The 14,734-nt window shown below is 37.6% G+C and overlaps 1 protein-coding gene across 1 annotated transcript; it reads left to right on the top strand.

Annotated features, from left to right (window-relative positions):
• Window positions 1-840: 840 nt before the first annotated feature.
• LOC120213432 (putative receptor-like protein kinase At3g47110) lies at window positions 841-14,328 on the top strand. Its single transcript, XM_039211585.1, has 6 exons — window positions 841-1,084; window positions 1,163-1,708; window positions 2,023-3,266; window positions 13,738-14,038; window positions 14,131-14,261; window positions 14,320-14,328. The coding sequence occupies exons 1-6, from the start codon at window positions 841-843 to the stop codon at window positions 14,326-14,328; spliced, it is 2,475 nt and encodes an 824-aa protein (XP_039067516.1).
• Window positions 14,329-14,734: the final 406 nt, after the last annotated feature.

Here is a 14,734-nt window from a genome sequence, read left to right on the forward strand (position 1 = left end):
CAATTCTCAACCCACAATTCCTTTACGGCCATGGCTGATCTTCTGACTGATTATTGCTTAAGGTGAACAATCTATATATGAAACATTTGAAATTATATCTCCAAAAGGTCAGCTTCTGTAGATTTCCGCGTAATAAAAGTAAACAGACTTGTCTACAAATACCGTGTTGAACTTGAACCATTCCTCATGAATCGCGTAATAAAAGTAAACAGACTTGTCTACAAATACCGTGTTGAATCATTCCTCATGAATCGTCTCTGCATCTTAATTAAAGATGAACATAATAGGTCGTGTCGAGTTAAGATTTTATACTTTTACACACGTTACCTGATTTGATCTAATTCTCCAAAAACTTGAATTCAAATTTAAATTTATTTCTTTAAAAGGAAAACTAAACTTATAAGAAACTGAAGTTAATCCACAAGAAACTGGCACAAGAAATCAATCAAGTTTTGACCATTTTGAAGGTTTAATTATGCCTTGAAGGCTTGAAGTTAGTCCATTGGCTTGTGAAAAGAGTATCATTTCATGTTCATGCGGCAAGTATTGTGATGTCTCCATGGAATCCAGCTTTCTCCCCAGCGTTGACTTGACAAGTCTCCTCGTCATTTTCTTATACACGAAATTCATGTGTTGTTGAATATATCAACCATACAAAACCAAACCCATGTAGACGCGTCTAATTGAAACAGGGCCATGGAAAACGTGGCCATGTGACTTTCATAGTTGGAAAACATAGAAGAAGTTAATATCAGGGTTCCATAAATCTTCTTCTTGTTGATGAACCAAACACTCTCAAATACAAATCAATCTCACCAATTAAGAAATTGTTTCAGTTCCATGGAGCTAACAAGAAAGCATTCTGAAGCCTCCATCTCTTTTCTCCTTGTTTGCTTTGAAGCTATAATTATTCTCTCGTGCTTCAACTTGCAGGGTCTTAACGCGCTTGGTATAGCAACAACAACAGAAACCCCTGTTGTTAGAGGAAATGACACTGATCAACAAGCTTTACTCCAGTTCAAGGCCGAGATAACAGGTGATCAGCTCAAGGTTATGAAGTCCTGGAATAGCTCCATCCACTTCTGTCAGTGGCGTGGCGTTACATGCGGTCGCAAGCATTAGAGAATCACCAAGTTGGAATTGAAACTCCTCGAACTCTCAGGGTCTTTATCACCCTACATTGGAAACTTGAGCTTTCTCAGAGAGTTGAATCTAGTGGGAAACAACTTTTACAACGAGATTCCTTCAGAAATTGGTCGTTTAAAAAGACTGGAAACATTAGACCTCACCAATAACTCCATCAGTGGTGAAATTCCGTTCAATTTATCAGCTTGTTCTAAGCTTACATTGGTTGATATGACAGGCAACCAGCTAACAGGAGAAATACATGCTTCATTGGGTCTCTTGTCTAACCTGAAAATCTTGAGGTTTGGGAACAACAGTTTGAGAGGGAATATCCCACCCTCGTTGGGGAACTTGTCATCCATGGAGGAGCTTGATTTGACGATTAATGGATTAACTGGGATTATACCTGAAGCTCTTGGACGACTAACAAATCTTTTAATTTTCACTGTAGCTTCAAATGAAATATCTGGCATTCTTCTTGTCTCAATGTTCAACCTCTCCAGTCTTAGAGTCTTTGATATTGGTGCAAACAAGATTCAAGTTACTCTTCACTCTGACTTAGAAATCACTACGCCATATATGAGTTCTTTTCAATATTTCAAAACCAAATCTCTGGACAAATCCCTGTTTCAATATCCAATGCCTCAAATCTGAATGTACTTGAATTTGGTGATATCAAATTGAGTGGAGACGTGCCTTCATTAGCAAAGCTGGATAAAATATTAATTTTAACCTTATACGAAAACTATTTGGGACATGGGAGAGAATGTGACTTGAACTTTCTCTGCACTTTAGTCAACAATACCAAACTAGAAATTCTACATACGAGCATAAATAATTTTGAAGGGAAATTTCCCGAATGCATTAGCAATTTTTCTACAACCCTTTTGCAAATAGAAATAGCTGAGAACAAAATAGTGGGAAGAATCCCAGATGGGATTGGAAATCTCATTAATTTGGACGCGCTAGATGCTTCAATAAATCAGCTATCAGGCCCCATTCCTTTTGACAATGGTAGGCTTCAGAAGCTAAAGATCTTTTACAGTCATACTAATTCACTCTCTGGGTCTATTCCCCATTCTATTGGAAATTTAACGATGTTAACCAAACTTGCTTTAGGTTTTAACAACCTTAAGGATAACATTCCTTCAAGTCTAGGTAAGTGCCAAATGTTGCTTTCTTTGGATCTTTCTAATAACAATCTTGGTGGACCAATACCTAGTGAAGTACTTGGACTCCCATCCTTGACCATTTTACTAGACTTGTCATCAAACCATTTGACTGTCGAGCTTTCTGTTGAAGTAGAAAAATTGAGAAATCTAGGTCAATTGTGCGTTTCTCAAAACAGGTTATCCGGTTTGCTTCCAAACAACCTTGGTAGTTGCGTAAGTCTAGAGAAACTATTCTTGGATGGCAATTTGTTTGAAGGGTCCATTCCATCATCTTTGAGTTCATTGAGAGGTCTTGAAGCATTGGACACATCTGATAATAATCTTTCAGGTGAGATTCCAAAATTTCTTGTGAATCTTAGGGCATTAAAGTATTTAAACCTCTCTTTCAATGATTTTGAGGGAGTGTTACCTAGTGAAGGAGTCTTCAAGAATGCAAGTACTATGTTTGTTGAGGGAAACAATAAGGTTTGTGGAGGCATCCCTAAGTTACACTTATCAAGATGTGACTTGAAAAAATCACTAGACACTTCCTTTAAAATGAAAATTACAATTATTATTGTGATTTTAGGAGTGGCTTTGGTGTTCGCTTGTCGCCTCTTCTTGTGGCTTACGAAGAAGGAAGAGAAAAAACCAAAAACAACTAGTTCAGAGAATTCACTTTTACAATTATCATATCAAACCATCTTAAGGGCTACCGATGGATTTAACATACATAATTTGATTGGTTCGGGAAGTTTCGGTTCTGTATACAAAGGAATTATTGAAGAGAGTGGAGCAACTATTGCAGTAAAAATGCTTAATCTTCTGAATCGTGAAGCATCAAGGAGTTTCTTGGCTGAATGCGAGGCCTTAAAGAACATTCGACATCGAAACCTTGTCAAGATATTAATAGCTGTTTCAGGAGTCGATTACAAAGGCAATGATTTTAAAGCCTTGGTTTTTGAGTTCATGGAAAATGGAAGCTTGGAGGACTAGTTGCATTGAGTGAACATGATATGATGAGAAATCTGAACTTTTTCCAAAGAGTTAATGTTGCCATAGATGTTGCTCATGCACTGGAATATTTGCACCATCATTGTGAAACATCGGTCGTTCATTGTGATATGAAGCCAAGCAATCTTCTACTCGATGTCGAAATGGTTGGTCATATAAGTGACTTTGGCTTAGGAAAAATCCTTTATGAAGATAGGCTTAACCATCTTGCTGACGAGTCATGCTCCATTTGCATAAGAGGAACTATTGGTTATGCTCCACCAGGTAATAACATTGTATTCATTTCTTCTGCAATTATTTAGAGGATTTTGCTCTTAATTATTTGTATATGTAATTTGTGATGAACTAATTGTAGAATATGGCATGGGAAGCGAGCTGTCAACAAAAAGTGATGTATATAGTTATGACATCCTCTTACTAGAGATGTATACAGGGAAAAGACCTACTGATGAAATGTTCAAAGAAGGTTTAAGTCTTCACAACTTTGTTTTGGAAGCTTCTCTCGAGCGATGATTGAGATTATAAATCCCATTCTCCTTCAAGAGAGTATCAGAGGAAGAAGAGTCGCAGACATCACTCTCAATAAAAACAGTATGGGAAATGACAGTCTCCAATGCTTGAAATTGATATTCGAAATAGGTCTCACTTGTTCTGCTGAATCACCGAGTGAGCGGATGGGCATGGTGATGTTGTTACCAAGCTTTGTTCTGCTAGGGACAAGCTACTTCGTCCAACTTGGTTCAGTCATGGGATTCAAAAGTCATAGGCTGCTCAATCATCAGGTTATAATGTCTTCTTATCTTAGCAAAATACTCCATCATTTCATCACTTAAACCATATTTACATTACTTTTCTAATGAAATGTTGTGCTTATGTATCTAAGTTACAGGTATCTATGGTTCTATATGGATGAACTTGAGGGGCTTAGTGTTAGTTTTGGCTTGAAATTAAGTTGGCAAGTTGGAAATTTCATCTTGGTTGGTGGCCAACTTATTGGAAATTTCATCTTGGTTGGTGGCCAAACTTTGAATATGAGAATTTAATATTTGGTGGCTAACTTGTACACATTGGAAAATTCTTTGGTAGGTGGGCAACTTATTTTTCATGTTTGATCCCTAAAATATTAGGTTATTTATAAGTTTAGTCCTTAAAACTCAACTATAAATAGGCCTAAGTATTTCATTAGAAATCATCCCAAAACAATTTCTCTCTTCCTTTTGTATTTTTCATTCTCCTACTTTGGGAATTCTAAAGAATTCCATTTTTTGTAATATTGGCGATATAGTGAAGTTATCATCCGGTGTGGTGCCCGAGGAGTAGACGATATTCTCGTCGAACCTCGTAAATTTGGTGTGTTCTCTCCTTTATTGTTTTTATTCAGTTTTTTTCATTGTGTTTCAATATTCAATAGTTTGACAGGTTTATCCACTGTGCAACCTTTGGTGGTTTTGATCTTGACATTTTAGGTCAATTTTGAAACTACGTTCGTGTAGGAAATAACCTGATTTCCCCAATAATTGGCATCAGAGCTTCGATTGAGGTTATTCTGGTGGTTCTGTTGCTGAAAAGATACAACTCGTGATATTGAATATTGTTCGTTAGAATCAAAATGCCAAAATACGGATTAGTTGAGACATCAAGCTCTTCATCTGGACCAGTGAGGAGGGTGATGTCAAATGCAAATTTCTTGATGGAGTTGTTCGATAGATCTGGTCATTTTGGCATGTGGCAATGTGAGGTGTTAGACGCTTTATTCCAACAAGGTCTAGACATCGCCATTGAGGAAGAAAAGCCCGAATATATGGAGGAGAAAGAATGGGGAATAATCAATCGTTTGGCGTGTAGTACGATTCGATCTTGTCTTTCCAGGGAGCATAAATATGGCTACAAGAACGAGACTTCTGCAAGTAAGATGTGGAAAACATTGGAGAAAAAATTCCTAAAGAAAAGCTCTCAGAATCATCTCCACATGAAGAAAAGATTGTTCAGATTTGATTATCAACCAGACACCAGAATGAATGAACACATTACTGCGTTCAATGAGCTAGTGGCAGACTTATTGGGCATGGATAAAACCTTCAAAGATGAAGATTTGGCCTTGATGTTGTTGTCATCTCTTCCAGATAAATTTGAGCACCTTGAGACAACACTACTTCATGGTAAGGATAATGTTACCTTTAAAGATGTAACTGTTGCTTTGTATAGTTATGAGCTCAGGAAGAAAACCAAGAAGGAGAGCAAGTACGAAGCAGTGGAAGCCATGGTGGCAAGAGGTCGCTCGAAAAGTCAAAAGCCAAAGTGGAGAGGGAGATCAAAGTCGAAGTCCAGTCTGGGAAAAGATGAATGTGCCTTTTTTCATGAGAAAGGCCTTTGGAAAAAAGATTGTCCGAAGCTGAAAAAGAAAGGAAAAGCTACTCCAGATGCATGTGTTGCAGAGCATGATGCAAATGAATTTAACATATAATTGGTTGCTTCATCAACAACATTCCATTCAGATGAATGGATATTAGATTCGGGTTGCACCTATCATATGCCCCCTAATCGGGAGTGGTTCTCTGTTTAGTAGAACTAAATACAGGAGTTGTTTATATGGGCAATGACAATGCCTGTAAAATTATTGGGATAGGTTCAATTCGATTGAAGAATCAAGATGGATCAACCAGAGTTCTGACTGATGTCCGATACGTGCCCAGTTTGAAGAAAAATCTCATTTCATTGGGAGCCTTGGAATTCAAAGGCTCAGTAGTCACCATGAGAGATGGAGTTTTAAAAGTCACATATGGCGTACTTGTGATGATGAAAGGAATCAGGAAAAATAATTTGTATTACTACCAAGGTAGTACAATTATTGGAGCAGTTGCAGCAGCTTCCGGAGGTGATGATTTGGACGCAACCCGGTTGTGGCATATGCGGTTGGGACATGCTGGAGAGAAATCCTTGCAAATTCTGGCAAAGAAAGGATTGTTGAAAGGTGCAAAGGCTTGTAAATTGAACTTTTGCGAGCATTGTGTTCTGGGAAAGTAGAAGAGAGTGAAGTTTGGCACCACTATACATAATACAAAAGGTATTGTGGATTATATTCACTCAGATGTATGGGGCCCTTCAAAGACATCGTCTTTGAGAGGAAACCATTATTTTATAACTTTTGTAGATGACTTTTCCAGAAGAGTTTGGGTGTATCCGATGAAGTCTAAAGATGAAGTGCTCCAAATTTTCCTAAAATGAAAAAATATGATCGAGAACCAGACTGGTAGAAAGATCAAACGTCTTAGGACATATAATGGAAGGGAATATAAAAGTGACCCATTCTTTGACGTTTTCCATGAGTATGGTATTGTTCGACACTTCACGGTTAGAAATACACCATAACAGAATGGGGTGGCAGAGCGTATGAATCGAACACTATTGGAGAAAGTTCGATGTATGTTGTCTAATGTTGGGTTAGGCAAGGCATTTTGGACTGAGGATGTGACATATGCTGGCCATCTCATCAATAGTCTACCGTCATCAGTGATAGGAGGAAAAACACCATTAGAGGTATGGTCTGGAAAATATGCTACTGATTATGATTCCTTACATGTATTTGGATCCACTGCTTATTATCATGTGAAGGAATCCAAGCTTGATCCGAGAGCAAAGAAGGCTTTCTTTATGGGAATCACCCATGGAGTGAAGAGAATCCGCATTTGGTGTTTAGATACCAAAGCAGAGATGTTACCTTTGATGAATCTGCCCTAATAAAGAAGGTAACAAATGAAGCTGTCCAGACAAGTAGTACCCCACAGCAGGTTGAGCATACTCCAAAATAGGTGGAGTTTCAGTAGAAGATGATCCCAGAAGTTGATGCAGTTGATTCTTCAACTCCAATAGAAGAATCAGAAGATGAAGAGGTTCAAACCCAAGAACTATTGGAGACACCAGAACCACTTGCAGTTACAAGGCCAACGAGAGAAATTTGTATACCTGCTCGATTTGTTGATATGGTGGTCTATGCTCTTCCAGTTGTTGATGATGATATCCCTATCACTTACCAAGAAGCAATACAAAGCTTGGAAAGTGATAAGTGGAAAAGTGCCATGGATGAAGAAATGCAATCTCTCCAAAAGAACAACACTTGGAAACTGGCTCAATTACCGAAAGGTAAAAGAGCAATTGGATGCAAGTGGGTATTTGCAAAGAAAGATGGATCTCATAGCAAGAAATATGTTCGCTACAATGCATACGCTCAAAAGGAGGGGATCGACTACAATGAAGTATTTTCCCATGTTGTGAAGCATTCCTCCATTAGAATATTGTTGGCCTTGGTAGCACAGTTGAATTTGGAGCTAGCTCAACTTGATGTAAAGATGGCTTTCTTGCACGGTGATTTAGAAGAGGAGATCTATATGACTCAGCCAGAAGGATACAAAGATGGTGGTTGTGAGAAATGTGTTTGTAAGCTGAACAAATCGCTATATGGATTGAAGCAATCTTCGAGGCAGTGGTACAAGCGATTTGATAGCTTTATGAGGAGGCAAAAGTACACTAGAAGCAAATATGAACATTGTGTGTATTTACAAAAGCTCAAAGATGGATCTTTCATTTATATTCTCTTGTACGTTGACGATATGTTGATCGCTTCGAAGAGTCAAAAGGAGATAGACAAATTAAAGGCTCAGTTGAATCAAGAGTTTGAGATGAAAGATCTAGATGAGGCCAAGAAGATTCTTGGTATGGAGATAAGCAGAGATAGACAGAGAGGGAAGCTTTGTTTAACACAGAAGCAATATCTGAGAAATGTATTACAATGTTTTGGCATGAATGAAAATACCAAACATGTAAGTATCCCACTGGCTTCTCAATTATCTCCTAAAACTAACAAAGAACGAGAGTATATGGCAAAAGTTCCATATGCTAATGCAGTTGGGAGCTTGATGTATGCAATGGTGTGCATGCGTCCTGAGATTTCACAAGTAGTTAGAGTTGTGAGCATATACATGCATGATCCTGGAGAAGGACATTGGCAAGCTGTGAAATGGATTCTACGATATCTCCAACAAACCGTGGATATTGGTTTAGTTTTTGAACAGGATGAAGCACTTGGTCAGTGTGTGGTTGGATATGCTGATTCCGATTATGCTGGTGATTTGGATAAGCATCGATCAACTATTGGGTATTTGTTTACTCTTGCTAAAGCCTCAGTAAGTTGTAAGTCTACATTGCAATCTACGGTGGCCTTGTCTACTACAGAGGCAGAATACATGGCAGTTTCAGAGGCTGTAAATGAAGCAATTTGGCTTAACGGGTTGATGGAAGACTTGGGAGTTGTTCAAAGTCACATTAGTTTATATTGTGACAGTCAGAGCGCTATTCACTTAGCGAAAAATCAAGTCTACCATTCAAGGACTAAGCATATCGACGTGAGGTATCACTTTGTGCGGGAGATATTTGAAGAAGAAAAGATTCTACTTCAGAAAATTGCGACATCAGAAAATCCTGCAAATATAATGACCAAGGTGGTAACAGTAATCAAGTTCAATCATTATTTGAACTTGATTAACATCCTGAAAGTATGAACACCTTCGGGTGTGTGGCGCTTGTGAGCGCAATTAGAGGCACTACAAATTTGGGGAGTTGAAGAAGTTGAGTAGGCTTGGTAATTTCAAGCCATGGTAGAGATTTGTTAGTTTTGGCTTAAAATTAAGTTGGCAAGTTAGAAATTTCATCTTGGTTGGTGGCCAACTTATTGGAAATTTCATCTTGGTTGGTGGCCAAACTTTGAATATGGGAATTTCATATTTGGTGGCTAACTTGTACACATTAGAAAATTCTTTGGTAGGTGGCCAACTTATTTTTCATGTTTGATCCCTAAAATATTAGGTTATTTATAAGTTTAGTCCTTAAAACTCAATTATAAATAGGCCTAAGTATTTCATTAGAAATCATCCCAAAACAAGTTCTCTATTCCTCTTGTATTCTTCATTCTCCCACTTTGGGAATTCCAAAAAATTCCATTTGTTGTAATATTGGCGATATAGTGAAGTTATCATCCGGTGTGGTGCCCGAGGAGTAGACGATATTCTCGTCGAACCTCGTAAATTTGGTTATCTCATTTATTGTTTTTATTCAGTTTTTTCCATTGTGTTTCAATATTCAATAGTTTGACATGTTTATCCACTGTGCAACCTTTTGTGGTTTTGATCTTGACATTTTAGGTCAATTTTGAAACTACGTTCATGTGGGAAATAACCCGATTTCCCCAACACTTAGGTCCGGAGAAGTGCTTGTTGACTTTTTGCTCTCAGAAAAGAAAACAAAAATGGAGTCGTTCTGGTTTTCCATCAATAATTTGACAGTGTAGTTTGTATTAAGAGAAAATAACTTCAGTGACCGAAAATGCCTTATAATATACGATTTTAACCAACTTTTTTTGGATTTGCGAAAATAACCAACAAATTCGCAACGCGAACTCCAATTTCGCAACACAGTTTCCAAATTCGCAACTCAGTTTCGAAAATCGCAATGCAATTTTCAAATTTGCAACACTAATTACCGATATAGGTAAACAGTACTATCGCAACGCGATTTTCAAATTCGCAACGCTAATTACCGATATAGGTAAACAGTACTATCGTAACGCGATTTTCAAATTCGCAACACTAATTACCGATATAGGTAAACACAACTATCGCAACATGAATTTCGTTTTCGCACCAATTTGAAAACTGAGTTGCGAATTTGACAAATTCATGTTACGAAATGTAAAATCTTACCTCTTAAAGAAAAAATCATTTCGACAGTTCGTTTGTTTGGTTAAAGTTAAACGAACGAACGAACATGAACATACCCTCGTTCGTGTTTGTTCAATTCATTTACCAAATTCGCAACTCAGTTTTCAAATTGTTGAATTCGGATTTTTTTTACCGGATTTTTTGTACCGTGGTTACCTATATCGGTAATTGAGGCGTTGCGATAGTAGTGTTTACCTATATCGGTAATTCGCGTTGCGAATTTGAAAATCACGTTGCAAATTTGAAAATCGCGTTGCGATAGTACTGTTTACCGATATCGGTAATTAGCGTTGCGAATTTGAAAATCGCGTTGCGAATTCCGAAACTGAGTTGCGAATTTGTAAAATTCGCTTGGAAAATGTGTTGCGAAATTGGAGTTCGCGTTGTGAATTTGTTGGTTATTTTCGCAAATCCAAAAAAAGTTGGATAAAATCGTATATTATAAGGCATTTTCGGTCACTGAAATTATTTTTTCAATCTATCTTCTTTTGTCTTAGCATCATACCCAGCTCAGAAACGTTGTTCGACATGGTTGCAAGTCTACTATATAATTTCTTGTAATATTGCTACTTGATAGATGGACTAAAATTTTCTTATTTTATTCTCTTATCATCCTTGCTCCTACTATTATCAAAGTCGATCGATACCACATGATGCTAATATGCTTAACGAGGGATTAGAATCCATGTGTTTTGTATTTGTTTTAGCCTTAATATAAAAATAAGTGTCCAAACTATACCGTTTTTCTAAATAGGTGTCTAAACTTTTTTCGATCAATCTATGTGCCTTACAAACGTTACCACTTTAGGTACCCAGATCGTAAATTACTGTTAAAAAATTTCATTAAATAATACATGTTACGTTTTGATAATTTTAATTTTTTTACTTTTTTTAAAAAAACTTAAAAATATTATTATATTTAATTTTTCAAATTAATAAAATATGAGTTCAAACTCGAAAATCAAATCATGACCTCTTAACAAGGACCGATGTTTGACCCCCTGCTTCTTACCAGCCCACACTTGTGTTAGGAGAAATGTAGAAAGTGTGACAAAGTGGGTTTACTTCAAGTCTCCCTCTTACCATTTATATTGCATCTTCCACTTGAAATATGCACCAAGTTAAGAGGGCCTCCCTGCAATTATTAGCCGCATTACTTTCAAAGTCAGAGAACATGAACCAGCTAACAGAAGAGTTGGCTTCTTATACTGAACTTCAGTTCTGGTTTATTAACAAATCACTCTCAATTGCAAATCAATCTAATCAATTAAGAAATTTATTTAGCATATGGAAGCATCCAGCTCTTTTTTCCTTGTTTGTTTTGAAGTTATAATTCTTCTCACATGCTTCATCTTTCAGGGTCTTAATATTGCAACAGCAACCCCTGCTGTTAGAGGAAATGACACCGATCAACAAGCTTTGCTCCAGTTCAAGGCCAAGATAACTGGCGATCAGCTCAAGATTATGGAGTCATGGAATAGTTCGATTCACTTTTGTCAGTGGCGTGGAGTTACATGCGGTCGCAAGCATCAGAGAGTCACCAAGTTGGAACTGCCATTCTTCAAACTCTCGGGATCTTTATCACCATACATTGGAAACTTGAGCTTTCTCGGGGAGTTGAGTCTAGTGGGCAACAGCTTCTACAACGAGATTCCTCAAGAAATTGGTCATTTAAGAAGACTGGAAACATTAGACCTCGCCAATAACTCCATCAGTGGTGAAATTCCTTTCAATTTATCAGCTTGTTCTAAGCTTACATGGGTTCATATGAGAGGCAACCAGCTAACAGGAGAAATACCCGATGCGTTGGGTCTGTTGTCAAACCTGAAATTCTTGGTCGTTCCCAACAACAGTTTGAGAGGGAGCATCCCACCTTCGTTAGGGAACATTTCATGCATGGAGAAACTTAGTTTGACTTATAACTCATTAAGTGGGATTATACCTGAAGCTCTTGGACGGCTGACCAATCTCTCATTTTTAGCCGTAGCCCAAAATGATATATCGGGTAATAATCCTGTCTCAATGTTCAATCTCTCCAATCTTAGAGTCTTTGATATTGCTGGAAACAAGATTCAAGCTACTCTTCACTGTGACTTAGAAATCATTATACCATATATTGAGTTCTTTTCCATGGCGACAAACCAAATCTCTGGACAAATCCCTGTTTCAATATCCAATGCCTCAAACCTGCGTGTACTTCAATTTGGTCATAACAAATTGAGTGGAGATGTCCCTTCATTGGAAAAGATGAATAACATATTCATGTTAACCCTAAACGAAAACCATTTGGGAAATGGGAGAGAAGGCGACTTGAATTTTTTCTGCACTTTAGTCAACAATTCCAAACTAGAATATCTACATATTGGCTTCAATAATTTTGGAGGGGTATTTCCAGGATGCATTAACAATTTTTCTAAAACCCTTTTACAAATAGATATAGAAGCGAACAAAATATTTGGAAGAATCCCAGATGCGATTGGAAACCTCATCAATTTGGAACTGCTAGCCATTTCAGTAAATCAACTATCGGGACTCATTCCTTTTGAAATTGGGAGGCTTCAAAAGCTAAAGTTCTTTTACAGTCATACTAATTCTCTCTCTGGGTCTATTCCCCATTCTATTGGAAATTTAACAATGTTAAGCCAACTTTATTTAGGTTTTAACAATCTTCGCGGCATCATTCCTTCAAGTCTAGGCAAGTGCCAAATGTTGCTTTCTTTGGATCTTGCTCATAACAATCTTAGTGGACCGATACCTGGTGAAGTACTTGGACTCCCATCCTTGACCATTTTACTAGACTTATCATCAAACCATTTGACTGGCGAGCTTCCTGTTGAAGTAGAAAAACTGAGAAATTTAGGTCAATTGGACGTTTCTCAAAACAAGTTATCTGGTTTGCTTCCAAACAACCTTGGTAGTTGTGTAAGTCTAGAGAAGCTGTTCTTGGAAGGCAATTTGTTTGAAGGGTCCATTCCATCATCCTTGAGTTCATTGAGAGGCCTTGAAGTTTTGGACGTATCTAACAATAATCTTTCAGGTGAGATTCCAAAATTTCTTGTGAACCTTGGGGCATTAAAGTATTTAAACCTCTCTTTTAATGATTTTGAGGGAGTTTTACCGAGTGAAGGAGTTTTCAAGAATGCAAGTACTACGTTCATTGAGGGAAACAATAAGCTTTGTGGAGGCATCCCTGAGTTAAACTTATCAATATGTAACTTGAAAATATCATCACACACTTCCCTTAAATGGAAAACTGCAATTATTATTGTGATTTTAGGAGTGGCTTTGGTGTTCACTTGTCTCCTCATTTTGTGGTTTAGAAAGATGAAAGAGCAAAATCCAACATCAACTTGTGGAGGAAATTCAATTTTGCAGTTATCATACCAAAGTCTCCTAAGGGCTACCGATGGATTTGCCACACAGAATTTGGTTGGTTTGGGAAATTTTGGTTATGTGTACAAGGAACTCTTGAAGAGAGTGGTGCAACTATTGCAGTAAAGGTGCTTAATCTTCTTAATCGTGGAGCATCGAGGAGTTTCTTAGCTGAATGTGAGGCCTTGAAGAACATTCGACATCGGAATCTTGTCAAGGTATTAATAGTCATTTCAGGGTTTGATTACAAAGGCAAAAATTTTAAAGCCTTGGTTTATGAGTTCATGCAAAATGGAAGCCTGGAGGACTGGCTACATCAATCTATCACCATGAATGAACCAGGGACAATGAGAAACCTGAACTTCTTCCAAAGAGTTAATGTGGCCATAGATGTTGCTCATGCACTCGAATATCTACACCATCATTGTGAAACGCCGATCATTCATTGTGACCTAAAGCCAAGCAATATTCTACTCGATGAAGAAATGGTTGGTCATATAAGTGACTTTGGCTTGGCAAAAATTCTTTCTGCAGAGAGGCTTAACCATCCTACTAATCATTCAAGCTCTCGTGGATTAAGAGGAACCTTTGGTTATGCTCCACCAGGTAATTACATTTTATTCATTTCTTCTGCAATTATTTTGAGTATATTCCTCTACAATTATTTGTATATGTAAACTGTGTTGAACTAATTGTAGAATATGGCATGGGAAACGAGCTGTCAACAAAAGGTGATGTGTATAGTTATGGCATCCTTTTACTAGAAATATTTACCGGGAAAAGGCCAACTGATGAAATGTTCAAAGAAGGTTTAAATCTACATAACTTTGTTTCAAAAACTTTCCCGGATCGAATAATTGAGATTATAGATCCCATCCTTCTTCAAGAGAGTATGAGTGGAAGAACAATTGCAGACATCACTCTCAATGAAAACAGCCTGGGAAATAACAGTCTTCAATGCTTGATTTTGATACTCGAAATAGGTCTCACTTGTTCTGCTGAATCATCGAGTGAGCGGATGGGCATGAATGATGTTGTTACCAAGCTTTGTTCTGTTAGGGACAAGCTTCTTCGTCCAACTCGATTCGGTCGTGGGATTCAAACACCGTACGCTCCTCAATCAGCAGGTTATAATACTTTCTTATCTTAGTGAAATACTCAAATACTCTTCTTCACTTAGGCCATATTTACATTACGTTTCAGATGAACTTAAATAAGTCCTTGTTTCATAAGTTGCAGGTATCTAAGGTGTCGTATGGATGAACTTGAGAGGCTGGGTCTGGAGAAGTGCTAGATGTTCTC

This window comes from Hibiscus syriacus, unplaced genomic scaffold (assembly GCF_006381635.1).
Source record: "Hibiscus syriacus cultivar Baekdansim isolate YM2019G1 unplaced genomic scaffold, ASM638163v2 tig00110020_pilon, whole genome shotgun sequence".
Lineage (NCBI taxonomy): Eukaryota > Viridiplantae > Streptophyta > Magnoliopsida > Malvales > Malvaceae > Hibiscus > Hibiscus syriacus.

Excerpts from the sequence above, each read along its gene's own strand:
- LOC120213432 (XM_039211585.1), top strand. The coding sequence starts at position 841 with ATGGAGCTAACAAGAAAGCATTCTGAAGCCTCCATCTCTTTTCTCCTT. Across the intron at positions 3,267-13,737 it reads TGGAAAATGGAAGCTTGGAG|GACTGGCTACATCAATCTAT; the intron begins GACTAGTTGCAT and ends GGAAGCCTGGAG. Across the intron at positions 14,039-14,130 it reads CTTTGGTTATGCTCCACCAG|AATATGGCATGGGAAACGAG; the intron begins GTAATTACATTT and ends AACTAATTGTAG.